The sequence below is a fragment of the Mustela putorius genome, unplaced genomic scaffold, assembly GCF_011764305.1.
Source record: "Mustela putorius furo isolate JIRA1106 unplaced genomic scaffold, ASM1176430v1.1 tig00000867_pilon_pilon_pilon, whole genome shotgun sequence".
Classification (NCBI taxonomy): domain Eukaryota; kingdom Metazoa; phylum Chordata; class Mammalia; order Carnivora; family Mustelidae; genus Mustela; species Mustela putorius.
In genome coordinates this window covers 1016359-1035709 of record NW_025421501.1, presented here as the reverse complement: position 1 = coordinate 1035709, position 19351 = coordinate 1016359, and the positions used below count along the sequence as shown (strand labels likewise).

Here is a 19351-nt window from a genome sequence, read left to right as displayed (position 1 = left end):
TGTTGCATATAAATGCAGATTTTTTTATCTTCACCCAACAGACTGAAGTGAGTTGCCTATTTGGTTTAAACTCCAGCACTGAGAAAGTGCAAATTACTTCAAAAAGGATTATCTCCAATCAGATCGGATCTTAAATTTCCCTCGGTGAAGACAGAAGCAGTCCTTGCCACCAGGTTTTCAGAACCAGCAGAGGGAAAACACGGGAGACATTAGTTTTCTCAGCATTTGTTAAATTGAAAATGCAAGATACTATTTCCAGCTATTGGCTTTCAAGAGAGATTTCTTCCATGACTGGGTTTTAGATTCTACTTCTAAAGAAATCTGCTCCAAGTGTTAGTTACAACTATCTTCTGGTTAATGAGTACACGTTTTCAGTGTTGATTTGGGGCACTGTATTTTTTTTTTTTTTTTTGATGAATAAATTCATCCAAGAAGTTCTGTAACATCTTAGTTAACTCTATGTCCTCTCCACATACCTCCCCAGTCTTAAAAAAGGCAAATGGAAAAGAATAAATCGGATCTCAGTAGGGACACTCCCTATGTTTTCTCTGCCTTTTTATTTGAGTGATATTTTTGTCATTTTAATGACTCCATTGACTCCAACTGTCCTATGCAGCAGAGAAATTAAACTTCTGTAGTGATGTCATTACCCTTACTCTAGTTATCAGTCACTTTTGGATGGAGTAGCTGGCCTCTTCTGGACCGGGTACTCTTAAAATTGACAAAATGATCAATCCAGACCAAGGTTACAGGGAGGTACAAACAGAAAATGCTAACTCTTTCAAACCAAACCCCATTTTCAGCTCCTCAGATGTGACCAACATCATGCTTGGGTCACTTTAAGCGAGACAGCACAGCGCAGCATGACCCCTGGACCAGGACGACCTGGCTAACTATATATCAGCCTTGTCACTTTCAGGCTGAGAGTCCTTGGGCCAGTTGCTTAACCTCTCTGTGCCTGTGTTTCTTTGCCTGTAAAAGTACCTACTTCACAGGACTATAATGAGGATTAAATTTGCTAATCCTGTAAAACTTGAAACAGTGCCTGGCACATAGGGAAAACATTCAGTAAGTGTTAGCTATCAACATCATTAAACCACCCACACACTACACTTTTTTTTTAATGTGGCCACAGCACTGAAGTGTCAGCTTATTTTGTACAGCCAAAAATGGAAAGAAGTCAAGGTGGGGGAAGGAGTTCTGCCACTGTCCTAAGGCATATTTCTTTATATTTAAAAAACAAACAAACAAACAAACAAACAAAAAAACACAATATTTAGCTAACTTAATTCCCAAACTGGTGTCATTAAAATTCATGAAAATCTACCACACTTAAGCCAAATCAAGAGAAACCAATTAAAGTACGTACATATTTCATTTTAAATTCAAGGGTTAAACCCATATTCAGAGCCTAAATGTAGGGGGTGGGTGCTTTCTCCAGGCTTGGCCTAGTGAGGGTCTCCTGAACCAGTGCTCCCTGTTTTTCCAACACCTTCACAACCATGACACAGAAGGGAAGGGCTACTCCGTGGGGGCCTTTAAACACCTGTTAAGTTTGGGAGGCCTGATCAGAGAAAGAAAAAGCGAGCCGGATAATAAACTGGGAAAAAAACAAACAATAACAACAAAAAACAAAACCCACACGCGTCTTAATCCCAGACTAAAACAAAGTCGGGTCCGGGGCAGATGAACCACATCTATTAGCACGTCATATTTTTGTAGCAGGTAAGGCAGCGGAAAAGCGTGTGATTCCTGGCGGGTGGCAAGGTCAGCTCCCGGTCTCCACCCCGGCAGGCTCTGATCCCACCGTATCCCCCTCTGTTCTGGCCGATTGCGTCTCCTGATGCCAAGTGGAAAGAGCTACGAACAAGCTCTAAGACTTGATGCAAATATAACCAGGCCCTGGATTTAAGGGTGAAACCACTTAGCAGGACCGTGTACCCACGGATTAAACCCCTTAACGACTTGCTCAGACACAGCCAAGCCCTTTTCTCCTGCAGACTGTCAGCCTACCTATCGGATTCAGCCATCCGTGCCCGTAGTTTCTTAATGCCCCCAGAATGTCTAAATGCCTCCAAAATGTCTCCCCTCTCTCCTCTGCTCTGGTTCTGAGGACTTGTTTTAACCACGTTTCCGAACTGCAACGCTCGCGGGTTAATTATTATTTATACTCTGCTCCAGTCTGCGGCCTGACTGTGCGGACGCAGCGGGAGCTACAATGGAGCGCACACCTCCCCGCGAGCAGCAGGGCTTGGGCTGAGCCCAGAGAGCTCCAGCCAGGGCGAGCGCTGCTCTCCAGGGCACAGGATTTTCGGAAAAGCGTTCTGGGACAGGCGTATCCCTTCCCGGTGGGGTCTGCTCAAAGTTAAAACGGCTGTCTTCAAAATAATTGAGTCCACACGTTGGCCCAGACATCCAGAATATTCTAAATCAAGTAAAAAATTAAGGAAGCAGATGGCATTTTGGAAGACATTTTTCCCTCTCCCTGAAAAACATCCGCTAAGCCTGTGGTCCCGCCGGGCGCCGTTGGAGTAGCCCGGGATCGCGGCGCGTGGGGCGAGCTGCTGGGTGTCCGGTTTGCCCCGCCCGTCACCGGGTCCGCGGGGTGAGCACCGCCGGCCTTAGGCCTCCTCGCCCCTTCGGTACGGCCCCTCCGCCTGGGTGAGGGGGTGGGGATGACTAGGTCAAACCTAGTCTAGGTCCCGCCTCCCCGAAGTGCAGCCGCGGGTCGCAGCCGCTCTTAGGGCGGCCCGCGGGCGCCGGGTCCCGCCCGAAGCTCCCCGGCTGCGCTCCCCGCCGCAGGCGCGCGGCGAGGCTTTCCAGGGCGGCTTCTTTCTTTCTTTAGCAGTTTTGAGTCAATCAACAGGAACGTAGCAGGTGGAGCGCGGCCGCCTAAGAGCCGTCGTGAATCTTCCTGTGGGGATTTCCATAGCCTGCCCCAGGTGCTTCTACGACCGCCTGACTTGACGGATCCAGCGCTCTCCCCCGCCAGTTCCTCCCAACCCGGCCCCTAGTTTTCTCATCTACGAACAGCCCAGGCTACCTCTGGCCCCTGGTGGATTTCCCCCTAGAAGGGCGCGCCTTATAGCCTGCAACCCCGGACCCCAGGACCCACATCCCCGTGGAAGAGGTGGGAGAAGAAATAGTAACAATGCCCTCCGTGGCCCCGATAACAATCGGAGAGGCCCCCACGTGCCAGCCAGGCACCCGAGCGCACTCCTCCCCGCCGCGGGGCGGGGGGGGGGGGGAACCACAGGATCCCCACTGCACGGACAGGAGCACTGAGGCTCCGCGCCACCAGCAAGCCGCCAGAGCCGGGACGCAAATCCAGACGTCGGGACTCCGGAGCCCCCATTCTTAAACAGCCAGTGTCCACGGCCCGGGAACGGTGGGTAGCGTGACTGTCACGGCTGGCTAAACCTCGAGACATAGGCAACTCCTGACAATAATAAAAACATTAAGGACAAAAAAGCAAGGAGAGGGCGAGGCTGGGAAGAGAACGATTTTAATCCACTGGGTCAGCCCCCTTTTATCTCTCCTGGGGCCTAGAAGGGGGGATGGGAGCAGGGAATGGGGTTCGGTTCGACTTTTCTCTTTTGTTTCCCGAAGTCCCGAGCAGCTCAGGCCTGGAAGGTGCCTGCCGGGGGACTTGATGGGAGTCCTACTTGGGAGGGTTGGGGTTGATGGCCAGAGAGAACGGGTGAGGGCCGTTGGCCGGAGCCCCTGGGAGGCGACCAAGTTTCCGAAGGCCGGAGTGTGGACTCCCTTGCCCATGCGGGCCCCACCGGAAGCTCGTTCAACCCAGAAGCCCACCCCAAAGGTCGGTAGCTTTGGAAAGCGTTGGGCAAAGGTCGTGATTATGAATGACCCTGAGGGCCGTGGTCCTTTTAGAACCCCACCCGAAAACCGAGCTCCCGGAAGCCCCGATCCCGGAGCTACGCACATTTCCCAACCAATGAGCCCCTTACATTCCTGGGGCCCCGACGTGTACAGGGCCCGCGGACAACGGGTCCCTAACCGCGCTCTCCTGGCACCCAGGCCCAGGAGGAGGAAACCAGCGAGCAGAGCCCGAGGCGCCCTGGAGCCTTCAAAACTGCGCGCCGCTCCCGCCGGCTGCAGTGCGCGCCTTTGCCCGACAGGGACCAGCACCGCTCCACGCTCCGCACCGCCGGCCCGTCAGTCCGTCCGCCCGTGGGCCAGGAGGCGGCGGCGCAGGGCCACCCGCCCAGCTCACCCTCCCGAGCCCAAGCTGCCCGCCAGCCAGGCGGGTCTGACCCTCTTCGGGTTCCAGCAAGGAGGAGGACTGTAGGAAAAAAGTTTACGGACGCTGTCTCTCCCACCCCCATCCCCATCTGGGGAGCAGAAGCTGCTGCAGAAGTTGGTCTAGGGTGGAGACCGTGACCGACTGGGCGCAGAACGTCCCGGGGCTCCGAGAGCAAACACTAAATACGAGCCACACTGGATCGATTCGTTTGCGAAACGGCTACAGTAAGAGGGCTGCGCGCTTCCCTGAGCGCCATCCCAGTGGCTAGCCCCCTTCTTTGACTAATTTTAAGGGCACCGTGGGTCACGGGGCCGCCGGAGCTCCTCGAGAAGTTTCTACGCGTTGTGGAGAGAGCCGAGCCGCGCGCACCCCGTACCACGATGGGGCGGGATTCCGGGCGCCGTGCGTTATTCCAGTCTGCCCCTCCCCGCGCCCGGTGGTCGGCGGCCGTACCCCTGTCACTTCCCCAAGCACATGCCACGTTTCCCTCTTCTGCCGCCCCGTCCCTTAGCCCCGGCCGCGGTAGGGAAACTCACCGGTACCAGGCGAGGCCCTTGTCGTAGCTGCGGTCGAAGAAGTGGGGCTCGGCGCCCACGGCGCGCACATCGGGGTGCACGCGCAGGAACTCGAGCAGAGCCCGCGTGCCGCCCTTCTTCACGCCGATGATGATGGCCTGCGGCAGCTGCTTGCTCCCGGATCCACTAAAGAAGCTGGAGATGGAGCTGGGGGAGTCTGGCGTCTCGGGACTCTGCTCCTCCTGGCTCGCGGCGCCCTCGGCCGGCTCCTTACCCGCGGCCGGAGGGGTGGCCGGCGCCGCCTGGAACGGCAGCCTGGGGGCAATCCCATCGGGACCTGGGGTCAGGGCTGGCGGGGCGTGGGCGGCGCGGGACCCCGAGCCCAGCAGCAGCAGCCCCGGCGCGGCGGCGCAGGAGCCGGCGCACGAGTACAGAAACATGTAGAGCCAGATGCAGAGCATGGCGAAGAGCAGCGCGAGCTTCCTCCTCACCGGTGGCGGGGACGGCGGCGGCTGCGGCAGGAGCCGGCCGGGGACATCGAGGCAGGATCGGCCGCCGCTCAGGCGCTGCCCCATGCGCAGCCCGGGGGCGCGGCGAGGGACATGGCTCAGCACATGGCGCGGGGCCCGCCGGAGCTGTGAGCGCGGAGAGGGTTCCCTGGCCCGCAGGACGCCCGCGGGGTTCGGTTTATTGCCCCCGCGCGCCCGCTGCCGCCGCCGCCGCCGCTGCTGCTACTCTTCCCCAGGTGGCGGCGGCAGCTGTAGCGGTGGCGGCTTTTGACATGTTGCCCGAGAGGAGCCTCAACTGGACGAAAGTCGGGGTGGCGGCAACTGCTGGCGGAGGGGCTGCTCCTGCTCTAGCAAGAGAACGCCGAACCCCCGCTCCCTGCTCACTCCGGACCGCGTACGCGGCGCGGCCGCTCGCCGGGGCTGCCTTCTCGCCGGCCTGCCCACTGAGCCCAGGGAGCAGCCCCGGCACTTCCCCGCGGAGGCTGCGAAGAACTGCGCAGGAAGAGAGCCAGAGACCGAGGTGGGGTGGGCGGGCCCGGCCTTCCAGAGTGACGGGCCGCTCCGCCTATCAGAAACCCGGAACGCCCTGCGACTACGGGCGCTCCGCTGAGCGTGCAGCAGCCAACCGGCTCCCGGAACGTGGGGGTGTGGAAAGGGTTTGGAGCGGTGGAGAGAGGTCGGAGGTTGCTATTGGCTGCGGGCTACGGGGCGGACTCGGTGGGGGCGGAGCCAGGGGCTGGTGACAGGAGCAGATGGTCGGAAGGATGCTGGATTGACAGAGCGCTGGGAGAGCTCTGATCCCGCGGGGTGGTACTGTGGTGCGCTCGCGCTCCCGCGCGCATTTCTGCGCTCGCTCCCCAGGAGCCAGTCTTGGCGTGTAGTTGCCCTTGTGTCGGGGACTCGAGCCCAGATCCAGATGTTTCGCTGGAGTGCTTGTGATGTGTGTGTGTGTGTGTGTGTGTGTGTGTGTGTGTCTTGTGCACTGGGAAGGAAGGGGGTTGGAAGAGCGAGAGTCAAGGCCAGAGACGCCTGCAGCCCCCAGACTCGACCATCCCACACCAGGGACTCGGAGGGGCGGGGGCTTCCGGGACAGGCACGGGTTTTGGAAGTTTAAGTGGAAAGTCTATAAATGGCTTTCAACATTTTTTTTTTAAGTTTTTCTTTCTTCTTTGTCAGGGGTTGATCTCTTTCGGGCTGCGGATTAACCGAGACCGGTGTAAACTGTCCTGGGGAAAAATTTTCCCTGCCTTCCCAAACCGCCGGGAAAGGTCGGAGGAGCGAAGGAAGAAATTAAGTGAGAGACAGTCTGGTAGGAAGCTTCGTGGTGGAAAGGGAGTGTGAAAGTCACGTGTAGCAAGTTCTGTCGGGATATGTTTGTTGGGGACGTCAGGCTTAAGACCATGTTCTCGCCTCCCCTTTCCCTGAATACATATTAAAGCCAACACTGCATTCGCCTTCATCCAGGAGCCAGTTAGGTTTGCTGACCTGTTACACTAATGATCAGGTGTTTCCCACCGATTTTTCTTTTAAAGTCAAAGTCAACTTGCAGCCGACTGATCGCTGACTTGCACTTATTTAAGTCAAAATCCAGTGTTAGTTGCTCTCCCCAGGTTTCTGCAAAGGGACCTTCGTGGCGGGGGAGCCAAGCTTCCGCCGAGCTGTAAACCCTCCCGGCGGAAGCGCCGGCGAGTGGTACCTCTTGCCGCCGCAATGTTGCCCCGGCCTTCGCGGTTCAGAAGCTCGGGATGCTCAAGTTCATTCCGGGAGCGCTCAGAAAGTTTTCAGCGCCCGCAACCCCGCTCCGGCGGGGCCAGGGGGGCCTCCAACGCTCGGCTTCGCGCCTTTCCGGGATAGAATGTTCCTTCCGATTCCGACCCCAGCGGAGCCCCCGCGGCTGAGTGTCGCCCCCTGGGGTGACTCACCGAGAGCCGCCGCCCACGCTGCATTTCCCTGTCGGCGCAACCGTGCACGAACCGACCTGAGCCCTTGCCCTCCTACCCGCTGTCCGAGATTAGCCTTCGCTTCTCAGTAAATGTCCCCAAGTGTCCCGAGTCCCCGCAGCCCTACCCCAAGGCCAATTCCCCTCTGTCTGGTGCACACTGAAAAAGCCAGCCTGCCCTTATAGTGCGCACCTCTGCTTCGAAAAAGTGCCAGTGGGAGACGGCGATGACCCGAGAGGGTTCAGACAACCCAGAGGCCACCCTGGGGCCGACGCGCCCCGGCTATGCCCCGCGCCACCCCTTTGCAACTACTTTGCGCCCAGGACATTTTCCTACAAAACTGCTGAGGGGGCAATAATCTAGGTAGAGGGTTCTCCTGCGTCTTCTCTGTTCACAGGGGGGATTTCTTTACAGCTTTTCTTCACCCCCGCCGCTGGGATGTTGTATTTGTTATGCAGAAGTGACTTATTCGCCCGCAATTTTACATTTCATTAGTTAATTATTAACTTATTTAAACTTCGAAAACACGAGAATGCGTTTCTGAGCACTAGCCCGACCTTTTATTTTGGAAATGAAAGAAGGAAATAGTGTCTCCAAAGGGTGTGTCTTTAATGAGTTCCTATTGTTGAGGGGGCTATGAAGATTTTTGAAGATTTAGGGGAGGGGGTAAGAGGGGTTTATGATTTGTGTTTGGCCGGGTTGTAGCTCCCCGGTGTGGCAAACTTCAGGCCTGATTGGGTGGGAATCATAGTTTTGTGTGAGTTTTTGGTTTTTTTTGTTGTTGTTGTTGTTGTTGTTTTTTAAGGATTTTGATACTCCTAATAAAAATGGTCTCTGTCCTGTGGGCTAGAGAAGCCCAGTGTAAAAGAAAAGTAAAGGATTACAAATCCAAGCCGCCGGATATATTTAGGGCTCTTTTCCGGCGGTGAAAAGAGGGAGTGGAAGCAAAAACGTGGGCATCGGAAATTGCCCGGAGTGTTCCGCAGAGCTGAGCACCCCAGAGCCAAGTGGCCGCCCGCGTCCACCCGGCGCGCATTCAATCCCCACCAGAACAAAGCGGGAATTCTCAGTGCCCACAGCAGCCTGAGGTCGGCGGGTCATCCGCGGCTTGAGCAGCGCTTGGGCTGTGACCCGCCACTTTGACCCTTTCGTCCACTTGGCTGGTTGGTCCACTGGGCTCGGAATGCTCCCCAAACCCCCCACGCCTGGCTGCCGCCAGAGGCTCTGCCCTGGGTCAACGCTAGCTTTTCCATGCTCCCATTCTGCAGATGCGGAACCCGAGTCTCACCCTTGCTCAGAGTTGGTGGCAAAGCTGACCGTGATCCCAGTTTGAGCTCCTGTCCTTAAATACTGTTCAGCAGTGCTGGGGGTCCTCCACGCCCGATCCAGGCCAGCAGCAAAGGCCGCCGCTCACAACTGGAAAAAGGTTTACCTTTGGTCAAATTATGCAAATATTTGCCTTCGGAAAACCTGGAAAGGAACAACTTCAATTTGAGCACCCTAGTAAGGTTCATGTTTTATTTTGGTTGGTTTCTTTGGGATTACCTAATTGGGGGGGAGGCTCACCTGGGGCCTCTGAGGGTTCTAACCCCGCCGCAGAAGGACGGGGGATTGGGGGGCAGTCCCTTGTCCTCTTTCCCAAGGTCCTGCTGCCAACGGCCCGCCAGGTGACCCAGGAGGGTCATTCCCGGGCCCTAAAATTCCCCGTCTGTAAAAGAGGGGACTTGAGCCAACATATCGCCGCGTTACCTTCCGCCTGAAGTTTCTCTGCTCCTGGCCTCGGGAAGGGAGGCCTCCGCAGCTGCTTGAGCCCCCCTGCCAACTCCTCCTCGTGACCCACAGCCTCCCGGATCCGTGCCCCACCTCTGCTCCCTGCGGGGCCGGCACCGGAACTCGGACCTTCCTCCCCCTCCTCGGCGCCCCCGCCATCTCACCCCCGCACCGCAGCGAGGTGGCCTCCCGCGGGTTTGCAGCTGCAAACCCTCCGCTTCCTCCTCCTCCGCCGGGTCGCGGCAGCGCCTCCGATGCCCGCCCGCCAGGGGGCGCTCTGACAGTCGCCGAGTGGCGGGAGGAGAAGATCGCCGGCTGCTGCGGCCGGCCTGTCACCCCTGCCCTCGTGGAAGGAGATTTTCCCCTCCGCTTGGGCTGCTGCGGCGCCCTCTGGTGCCCCCCGGAGCTTCCGTGGCTTCCCCGGTCTCCAGGTGTCTAGGCGGCCGCGGCACCCCCATCTCCTCCCGGGGTGGAGGGCGCCGATCTGCGCGCGGGGAGCTATTTGCCAGAGGCGGGCACTTGCCCAGCCCCGTGGCAGCCGCTTGGCCAGGCGGAGGAGGGGTTCGAAATTTCCAGTAAGAGTGGCTGGAGGGCTTCTCCAGAGGTAGGAAGCCCTTCCCAGCGCTGCGCTCCCACTGCGCCTACTGGAGCGCGTATTGGCCCAGACTCGGTGGGACCCACCCGAGGACGCTGGGGTGATTGATATATGGCGGGTCAATGACGTAAAGCGCAGGAAGAGCTCTGTGCAAATCACAGACGGTGATTGCTCTTATCCTACAGCGAAAAGAAGTTGGATGCCCTGACTGGTTCGGTGACCTGTGTCCGGAGAAGTCGAGGTTGTGCGCTGATTCCTCAGCGTACCTTGCTCCGAGCCTGGAGGTTTCCTTGTCCTCGAGGGAACACTGGGGCAGGGAATGGTGGGGAAACTGAGGCAGGGGTCCTCGTGCCCGTGCTCCCTCTTGGCTGGGCCATCAGAGGCTGTCTGCTTCCCTCCCTGGACGTGACAGGGAGGCCCTCTCCACGCAGCCATGCTGTCGCCGGGTCCTGGCATGGCTGTTCCCGCCACCTACTTGGGGGCCCAGGCACAGTGCTCTTCCTGCGTGTTCTCTCTTCCTCAAATTATTACACTCCCCTCAAATTACCCAGCTGGGGTGTGTCATCTTTCCTGCCAGGTCCCTGAATACCATACATCAGAGGTGCATTACTTTGCCTAATCTGCTTCCCAACCATTTACTGGCTGTGTGACTTTGAAAAAGTTACACAATCCTTCTGAGCCCCAGTTCCACTGTCTGCCTTTGTGCTCTTCTCCTGCAAACACCTTTGGTCCCTCTCTTCCTCCACTGTACTCTCCTAGCAGTGGAAATCCTCCAAGGCCAATCCTGCCTTCAACCTTTCTGGCCTGAGCTCCTGAGTTGCTGGAGGAAATCTTCTCACGGAGGTGAATTTGCCCTCTGCCGTCACATCAAAGACATCTGCAACTCTCCTAAGTGTCTCCAGGAGGCCCACTTTGCCAAGAGACAGCATTTCTCTAACCTTCTTTGAGAACACTGATGCTAGTAGGGGACTGTCTACACCTTCTCTCCGCCAAACCTCTGCACTAACACCCACCCCAACCCTCTTCTTCCCTCTTGTCACAATGAAGGAAGCTGCAAGCAAACCCAGCACAGAGTGACCCCACTGTTGCTCTGGATCTCAGCTGTTCCTGCCTCAAGGATGTCTCTTTCCCATCCTCTTGCCGGAGGCATCAGCCTCTCTTGTAGTGGACACCGTTGGGACCCCACAGCCCCTGTGAGTGAGGGATCCACTGCCCCACCTGCTGGTGTGTCTCTGGCCCCTCTGGGCCTGCAGACAACTGCAGTAGAGAGCCCCTAGCTGAACGACCCATCCCACCTCTTCCCAGGGGAGCCCCCATCCAGGGGTAGAGACTTGGTCTTCCCGGCCAATCCAGATAGCTCCAGAGGGCAATCCTATGGGGTCGGTAAAGGACATTGCACCTTCCTTCCACAGGTATCGATCCCAAGAGCACTCCTTCAAAAACATCCTATACACAACCCATGCAACACAACCTGTGTCCCTCTCTTTCTATGCTATGGTTCACATCAGCGTCAGAAAGCGCCTGCATGGCTCAGTTGGTTAGGCGGTTGCCTTTGACTCAGGTCATGATCTCAGGGTCCCGGGATCAAGCCCTGCCTTGGGCTCCCTGCTCAGCAGGGAGTCTGCTTTTCCCTCTCCCTCTGCGCGCGCTCTCTCTCTCTCTCTCTCTCTCTCAAATAAATAAATAAATAAATAACATTTTTTTTTTTTTTAAAGCATCCTGGGATGCCTGGATGGCTCAGTTGGTTGAGCAGCTGCCTTCTGCTCAGGTCATGATCCCAGCGTCCTGAAATCGAATTTCATATCAGACTCCTTGCTCTGTGGGGAGCCTGCTTCTCCCTCTCTCTCTGCCTACTTGTGACCTCTGTCTGTCAAATAAATAAAATCTTTAAAATAAACAAATAAATAAAAATGCTGACTACAGATAACTTCAATTTGAAAGTAAGGAATTATTGAAGTAATAAATGTTTCTTTATTTCTGGGACTTTGGTTTCCTAAAAGGCACCCCTGAAAAGAAAATGCATGCATTTGGAATCATTTTTTAAACTATGTATTTTAGAGATGATATTTATTTATTCACTCCTTTCTTTGAAACATGAGTGAGTTAGCACACATCCTTCTTTTGACCCCTGTGACTTAAAAAGAAGTTAACTAATGTATACTTTATTTTACTTTGCCAAGGTTCATAATCTGACACGTAATAACAATTATATAAATTGTCTGTTTTCGTTTTATTTTTATGTGACTCAATGGAGCCAAGAAATCTAAAAGCTTCTTTTTTAAAAAGTTTTATTTATTTATTGGAGAGAGGGAGAGGGAAGGTGGGAGGAGGGGCAGAGGGTCAAGCAGACCCCATGCTGAGCATGGAACCTTAATGTGAGTCTCAGTCCCATGACCCATAAGATTACTGCTCAAGTGGAAACAACTGGGCACTTAACTCATTGAGCCACTCAGGTACCCCAGTGAGAGTTTCCTTGTTTTTTTAAAGATTTATTATTTTTTAAAGATTTTATTTATTTATTTATTTGACAGAGATCACAAGTAGGCAAAGAGGCAGGCAGAGACAGAGGAGGAAGCAGGCTTCCTGCTGAGCAGAGAGCCCGATGTGGGGCTCAATCCCAGGACCCTGGGATCATGACCTGAGCTGAAGGCAGAGGCTTTAACCCACTGAGCTACCCAGGTGCCCTGAGAGTTTCATTTTTGGTGCATATTACAGCTGATTGTAACTGATGGAGGAATTGGCTATTGCTGATGTTTTGAAAGTGTTCATGACTGCAGTACTTTTTTGACACCTTGAGAATGTCTGCCCATTGCCTTTTTAGACTTGAAGAAAAAATGTGTCTGGGTATAAAATGCTTGAGATGCATATTTTTTTTTCCACTTCAAATTTTATACATGTTCTGTTTTCTACTGGCATAGAATTTTGCTAGTTCATTCTTTGGTGGTATCCATTTTGGAATTCAACATACCTCCCGCATACTTTATCTCAGTCACTGTCTAAGTTTTACTCGGCAGCTCCAATTTTTTTCCACTACTTATTGGCATACCTTCATTGCCTAATTTTTCTCCCTGAGCTCATGCCCTTCAAGGGTATCAGCTGAGAATATGTAGCTAGGGAAGGACGAGTATACTGGATGTTTAGGAGAGAGTTCCTTGGGAACAAAACCTGTCGGGGGAGGAGGACAGGCTTGGGTAGAGGGAGATGTCCAGCTCTGCTGCAGGTGCAATGTCTTTTGCTGACCACACAGAAAGCTCTGGAGCTCAGACTGCCCTCCAGAGATGTCTGGGTTGCCTTCAATGACCAGGCTCTTACCCCTTTGGGAGGAAAGCTAGTTTATTTGAAACATCAAATCTTTTCTTTGACCTCGTTTGTTTTTCAGAAACATTGCACTTGTAATATTTTGTCACTGTAAATTTTTTTTATTGACAGTTTTTCCCCCTTATTTTATTTTTTTCAAGATTTTATTTATTTATTTGACAGACAGAGATCACAAGTAGGCAGAGAGGCAGGCAGAGAGAGAGGGGGAAGCAGGCTCCCTGCTGAGCAGAGAGCCCGATGCGGGGCTTGATCCCAGGGTCCTGGGATCATGACCTGAGCCAAAGGTAGAGGCACTGCCACTGAGCCACCCAGTCGCCTCTGTAAATTTTTGAGAGTTTCAGAATTAGTATTCTTACTGCTCACTTTTATTTAATTAATAGGCTTTATTTTTTAGAGCAGTTTTGGGTTGACGGAAAAAAGGAGTGGAGAGTACGGAGCTCCCATCCATCTCCTCAACACCACTCTTACCCACACGTTCCCCTAAGAGTAATTGCTAGTGTTCATTTGATTAGATTAATAGCTGGTACATTGGTTTTCTCTGATGAACCAATATCGACGCATTATTATTGTGTAAATCAGGGTATAACACGCTTTGTGTTACTCATTCAGTGGGTTTTGACAAATGTGTGGTGACACATACCCACCATTTTAGTGCCATACTGCCTGAAACACATCTATCTACTCGTCCCTCCCTCTTCTCGAGCCCCTGGTAACTGCTGATCTTTTTGCTTTCTCCATAGTTTTGTTTTTTTCCAGAACATTGTATAGTTAGAATCACACAACGTGGGGTGCCTGGGTGGCTCAGTGGGTTAAAGCCTCTGCCTTCAGCTTGGGTAGTGGTCTCAGAGTCCTGGGATGGAGCCCCACATTGGGCTCTCTGCTCAGCAGGGAGCCTGCTTCCTCCTCTGTCTCTGCCTGCCTCTTTGCCTACTTGTGATCTCTGTCTGTCAAATAAATAAATAAAATCTTTAAAAAAAAAAAAAAGAATCACACAACGTTGCTGTTTTAGGTTGGATCCTTTCACTTACTTAGCAATGTGCATTCAAGAATTCTCCCTGATTTTCATGGCTTGATAGGTCATTCCTTTTCACTGCTGGACAATATTCTGTTGTCTGGATATCACTTTTGTGTATCCCGTCGCCTATGTGGACATCTTGAAAGCTTCCAAGTGTTGTCAACTATAAATAAAGCTGTTATAAATATTCATGTGCAGATTTTGTGTGGGCATGATTTTCCAGCTCATTTGGGCAAATACTAAGCAGGGCAATTGCTGGGTCATGTGGTGAGAATTTTTATTTTTTTAAGAAACTACTGTAATGTCTCCCAGAGAGGTTGTTTCATTTTGTATTTCCACCCACAATGCATGATAGTTCCTATTGCTCCATATCCTTGCCATCATTTGGTGCGACCTACTCCTCACCTTTTTTTTTTGTTTCTTTTTTAAGATTTCATTTATTTGTCAGAGAGAGAGGGAGCACAAGCAGAGGGAACAGCAGGCAGAGAAGGCAGAGGGAGAAGCAGGTTCCCCGCTGAGCAAAGAGCCCACTGTGGGACTTGATCCCAGGACTCTAGGATCATGACCTGAGCCAACCGACTGAGCCACCCAGGCATCCCCTACTCCTCACTTCCTACTAAGATTTCTAAAGTAATTCCTCCTGGGAGGTATGCTTTTCCCTTTTACCCCTTTGAAAATATATTTATATATATTTTAAATTAGGAAATACCTCAAACATTGAAAAGAAAAGCATATCAGGCACATCTGTAACTCCACTATCCAGGTATTTTTAGCATAATTTATCTTTTTAATAAAATATTACAGAGAAAGTTGAGTTTACCCCTTTTTATCTTAATTAATGACACAGTTAGGCTTAGTTTCAAATTGTATTTTAATATTCTATTTTCCATCATCTGTCTTTGCTTTTTTTCCTCCTCATTTTTGACCTTCTGTTGGATTGTGTTTTCTACATTTTCTCCCCTTATTCTCTCGGTGATTGTGGTAGATCGTTACACTCTTGGCCTTCAGGGAAACATGGCATCTGGTATCTTTCACAATCTCTCACGTTGTTGCAGAGCCAATCTCTAGAACTTTCTTCGTCTTCCAAAACTGAAACTCTATACTTATTAAACAATGCATTTAATCCTCCCTCCCCAAGAGTTCTCCCTCCCCAGCCACTGGCAACTGACTTTCTATCCCTTTGAATTTGATGACTCAAGGTACCTCATTTGTCTTTTCGTGTCTGATTTATTTCATACAGCATTATGTCCTCAAAGTTCATCCATGTTTTAGCAGGTGTCCAGATTTCCTTCTTTGTTAAGGGTGAATAATATTCCATTGCACCTACCAAATTCTGTCTATCCATTCATCCATGTGAATGCTTTCTGCCTTTCGGCTGTTATGAATAGAGCTGTTATGCGCGAGGGTATAGAAGTATCTCTTTGAAACCTTCCTTTTGATTCCTCTGGCGATGTATCCAGAAGTGGAATTACTGGATCATATGGAAATCCTATGTTTAATTATTCAAGAAGCTGCCATACCGTTTCCTGGAGCAGTTCCTTCATTTTTCATCCCACCAAAGTCCACGAGATTCCACTTTCTCTACAACCTCATCAAGACTTATATTTTTTATAGTGGCCATCCTAACAGATGTGAGCTGGTGTCTCGATGAGGTTCTTTTTGTTTGCCTTTCACTAATAATCAGTGTGCCTTTGTGTATTTTTACTTACACTTGGGCCCAGTTTGTAGGATAGCAGACTTGTCTACAGAACACAGACGAGGAATTGCAGTCATCTCAACATTTATTTTTTTTAATTTTATTTATTTATTTTAGAGAGAGAGAGAGAGCACACACAAGCAGGCAGAGGGAGAGGGAGAAGGAGGCTTCCCGCCGAGCAAGGAGCCCGACACAGGGCTCAATCCCAGGACCCCAGGACCATGACCAGAGCCCAAGGCAGCTGCCCAACCAACTGAGCCACGATATTTAATTTTTTAAAAAAGATTTGAAAAAGGGGTGCCTGGGTGGTGGCTCAGTGGGTTAAGCTCTGCCTTTGGCTCAGGTCCTAATCTCAGGATATCCCCCACCCAATGCCTCTCTGCCTACTTGTGATCTCTGTCAAATAAATAAATAAAATCTTGGGGGAAAAAAAGATTTAAAAAAGAGAGAGAATATGAGCAGGAGGGGCCGAGGGAAAGGGAGAGAGAATCCCAAGCAGACTCTACACTGAGTGTGGAGCCCGACTCGGGGCTCGACCCCATGACTCCAAGATCATGACCTGAGCTGAAACCAAGAGTCAGATGCTCAACTGACTATACCACCCAGGGCACCCCACTTCAACATTTAATTTTAAAAACTGAACCAAAGGGGCACCTGGGTGGCTCAGTAGGTTAAGCCTCTGCCTTTGGCTCAGGTCATGATCTCAGGGTCCTGGGATCGAGCCAGCTTAGCAGGGAGCCTGCATCCCCCTCTGTCTCCTCCTGCCTCTCTGCCTGCTTGTGATCTCTCTCTCCGTCAAATAAATAAATAAAAATCTTAAGAAAAAGAAAAAAATGCAAAGGCACACTCTCCCTAACCCTGTTTCTCATCCAAAAGGCCGCTGATTCCAGAGGTTTCCGTGCTATGCCTCTCTGCCCCTTGCTTGTCCCTAGCAATGTCACACAGCATCGCTTCGCTATTGATGCGTCCCCCTCTTCCATTTCTCACCGTTCTTTTCCTTCTTCCGCTCTTCTTTCCCTCCGGAAATCACCTTTGTAACCTAGTCTTCGTTTTCCGTCATTTTCAATTCCCAGTGGTCACCAAACAGGCTGAAGTAACAGACCAGAGAGTTTCCTGTCGTCACGCGCGCTACACCCGGCTCCCCTGCTTTGCTAAGTGCATTGGCGGGGGGGGGGGGATCAGCCATACGGGGAATGGCATTTTTCCTTTGGACGTCCATTAGCACTTTATGAATTCCTTAACTTTGAGCTTTTGGGAAACCTGCCTGAAATCGGAACGCCTGGTACTTTTTGTGAAGACTGTTGAGTGCGAAGTAGGGATGCTGACTTTCATAAGCCATCCACGAAAATTAGTTATGGCGCTGAATGGTGAGCTTTGTCTCCAGAGCATTCCGCCCGCCTTTTAAACTTCCACAGGCCACAGGCAGACTTTCGACCCCATCTCCATCTGCTAGGCACAAATGCACAAATGTGGTTCTACTGAAAAATGAGGTTGGTTTATAAAACCTGGAGCTGCCTCTTGCCTGGTTGGCTTTAAGCATTTATCTGGAGGACGTTAACAGTGTGTTAAAAGTAACACACTGTGTTCTGCTGGGATTGCTTTTCTAGCCATTACCGTCACGTCAACTAACATTCAGCCCGCAGGCCCTGCTCTGCCCCTCCAGATAACTACTGCTCACTGAACCCCGGTTCAGCCTCTCCCTCGCCACTCAGAGACTCTGGGTTTTCACTGAACACACCCCCAGCTCTCAGCCTTGTTCCATGGGCAGCAAGAGTATGTGGCTCAGTCACCCGCCAGCCCAGGGCTCAGAGAAAGCAATGAATTAATCTCTCTATGCCTCCGTTTGCATCTGTAAAATGGGGCTGGTCATGCCAAGGGGTTAAGAGCAGTGCCAGACCTATGCCTCAAAGGATGCTAGCTGTTCTCGCCGTTACATCAACGATCTCTGTACCAGCTTCTGCCACAATGCTCTCATCACCGTGGCTCGGACCATCCAGTGATTCTTTTTTTTTTTTTTTAAGGTTTTATTTATTTATTTGATAGAGATCACAAGTAGGCAGAGGCAGGCAGAGAGAGAAGGGGGGAAGCAGGCTCCCTGCTAATCAGAGAGCCCGATGTGGGGCTCGATCCCAGGACCCTGAGAGAGATCATGATCTGAGCTGAAGGCAGAGGCTTAACCCACTGAGCCACCCGGGTGCCCCAACATCTGGTGATTCTTCGGTAAGGAAGTGGGAAGAGAATCTTTACAATCTCTGGGGTTCAAAACACACTCAGACCTTCTGACAGACCTACCCAGGAAGCTCCCGCCCACTGTCCATGGACATACCTCCATGAAAATCACTTGACTGTAGGTAAACTTGAACTCCTGCTCCGGATAGCGGCTCTGAAAGTCAGTCAACAGCTAGACCAGTAGGACAGGTAAGGGACAATTGAGAGGGTCTGAAGAGAATGGGAAGGTAGCACTCACCACCTCTGCGCTAGTGCTTCCTGGTATTGTCAGATGTTCCCATTTTTTTCCAGAAAAGCTGGAAAAGTGGATTTTTATGTGAAATTGCCTTCATTGTCAATTGATGTGATTTTAAATGTCACATTTTTTGAAATAGAATCCGGAAAGAGCCCTGAGAGCCATTATTGAGAGCTGGAAATGAGTATATTAGGGCCTCTGTAACTTCAGCTTCTAATCTCTGTTCCTTCCACATAGTTCCCAAAGACAAAGACAAAATGAAAGGTTGGCGTTGAAGGGACTTCTGTGTGCCCTGAGTCAAAGCATTTTCTTTTATGGAAGGAGGTGAACGCCGCTTTCCAACACTGAACTGACTTGCCCATCTAGACTTCAGCAAAGAGGCCAAACAGACATGACCCTGACTGCTTTTGTTCCACCACCCAAGAACCTCTCAATCTAGGTCTGCCCTTGGCCAGGTGGGGGGCTTGGCAGGGGGCCAGGGGAGAAGGGGGTGCATAGATCACTCCCGTGTTGTTTTCTTCCATCTGTACGTATCCTAGAGAACCCCCCGGGGACCACTCCTCCACTTCTTTGTAAATCTTCCCTGCCCTTGACCCTGGTGCCTGCCACAGTCTTAGACGGCGAATGAGTGACCAACAAATTGTTGTTGCTCAAAGTAATTGAGGTAGTTAAGCACGTGGGCTTATTGCATTAAATTAACAACCTACTTAATATGCATGGATGATGTCAGTTTGTGCTCTGCTTTAGATCCCCCGGATTCTGAAGTAAATGAGTTTCTGGATCCTTCACTAGCTCAACACCTTCCTTCATTCATTCATTTGGACTTTCTTGAAGTCTTTCTTGAAGTCTTGGGCTAGGTACTGTGTTCGCAGCAGAAACAGTTCACGCCTTCATATGGCTCACGGACTATACAAGAATCTTGACGGTGTTAAGTGTAGATACTATAAAGGTATGTATTTGTTGCAAAAGAGAAAAAAAACCCACAAATTTAAAAATTTTTTAAATTTTATTTATTTGACAGAGAGAGACAGAGCAAGAGAGGGAACACAAGCAGGAGGGGGCGGGGGAGGGAGAAACAGACTCTCCACCGAGCGGGGAACCTGATGCGGGGCTCGATCCCAGCACCCTGGGATCACGACCTGAGCTGAAGGCAGACGCTTAATAACGGAGCCACTCAGGCACCTCACATACTAATTTAAACATGAATTTGAAAAATGAATTCAGATAGAAATAGAGACAGCTGTATACAGGACTTTCTCTTCCTC

The 19351-nt window shown here is 51.6% G+C and overlaps 1 protein-coding gene across 1 annotated transcript in view; it reads right to left on the bottom strand.

Annotated features, from left to right (window-relative positions):
• Positions 1 to 5816, bottom strand: part of LOC101671862 (heparan sulfate glucosamine 3-O-sulfotransferase 3B1) — a 39255-nt gene extending 33439 nt beyond the window's left edge. The window contains exon 1 of the mRNA XM_004760137.3: positions 4801 to 5816. Coding sequence (XP_004760194.1) covers positions 4801 to 5354 — 554 coding nt within the window. The 5' untranslated portion in view covers positions 5355 to 5816. The remainder of the gene's footprint in view (positions 1 to 4800) is intronic.
• Between the last annotated feature and the right edge of the window lie 13535 nt (positions 5817 to 19351).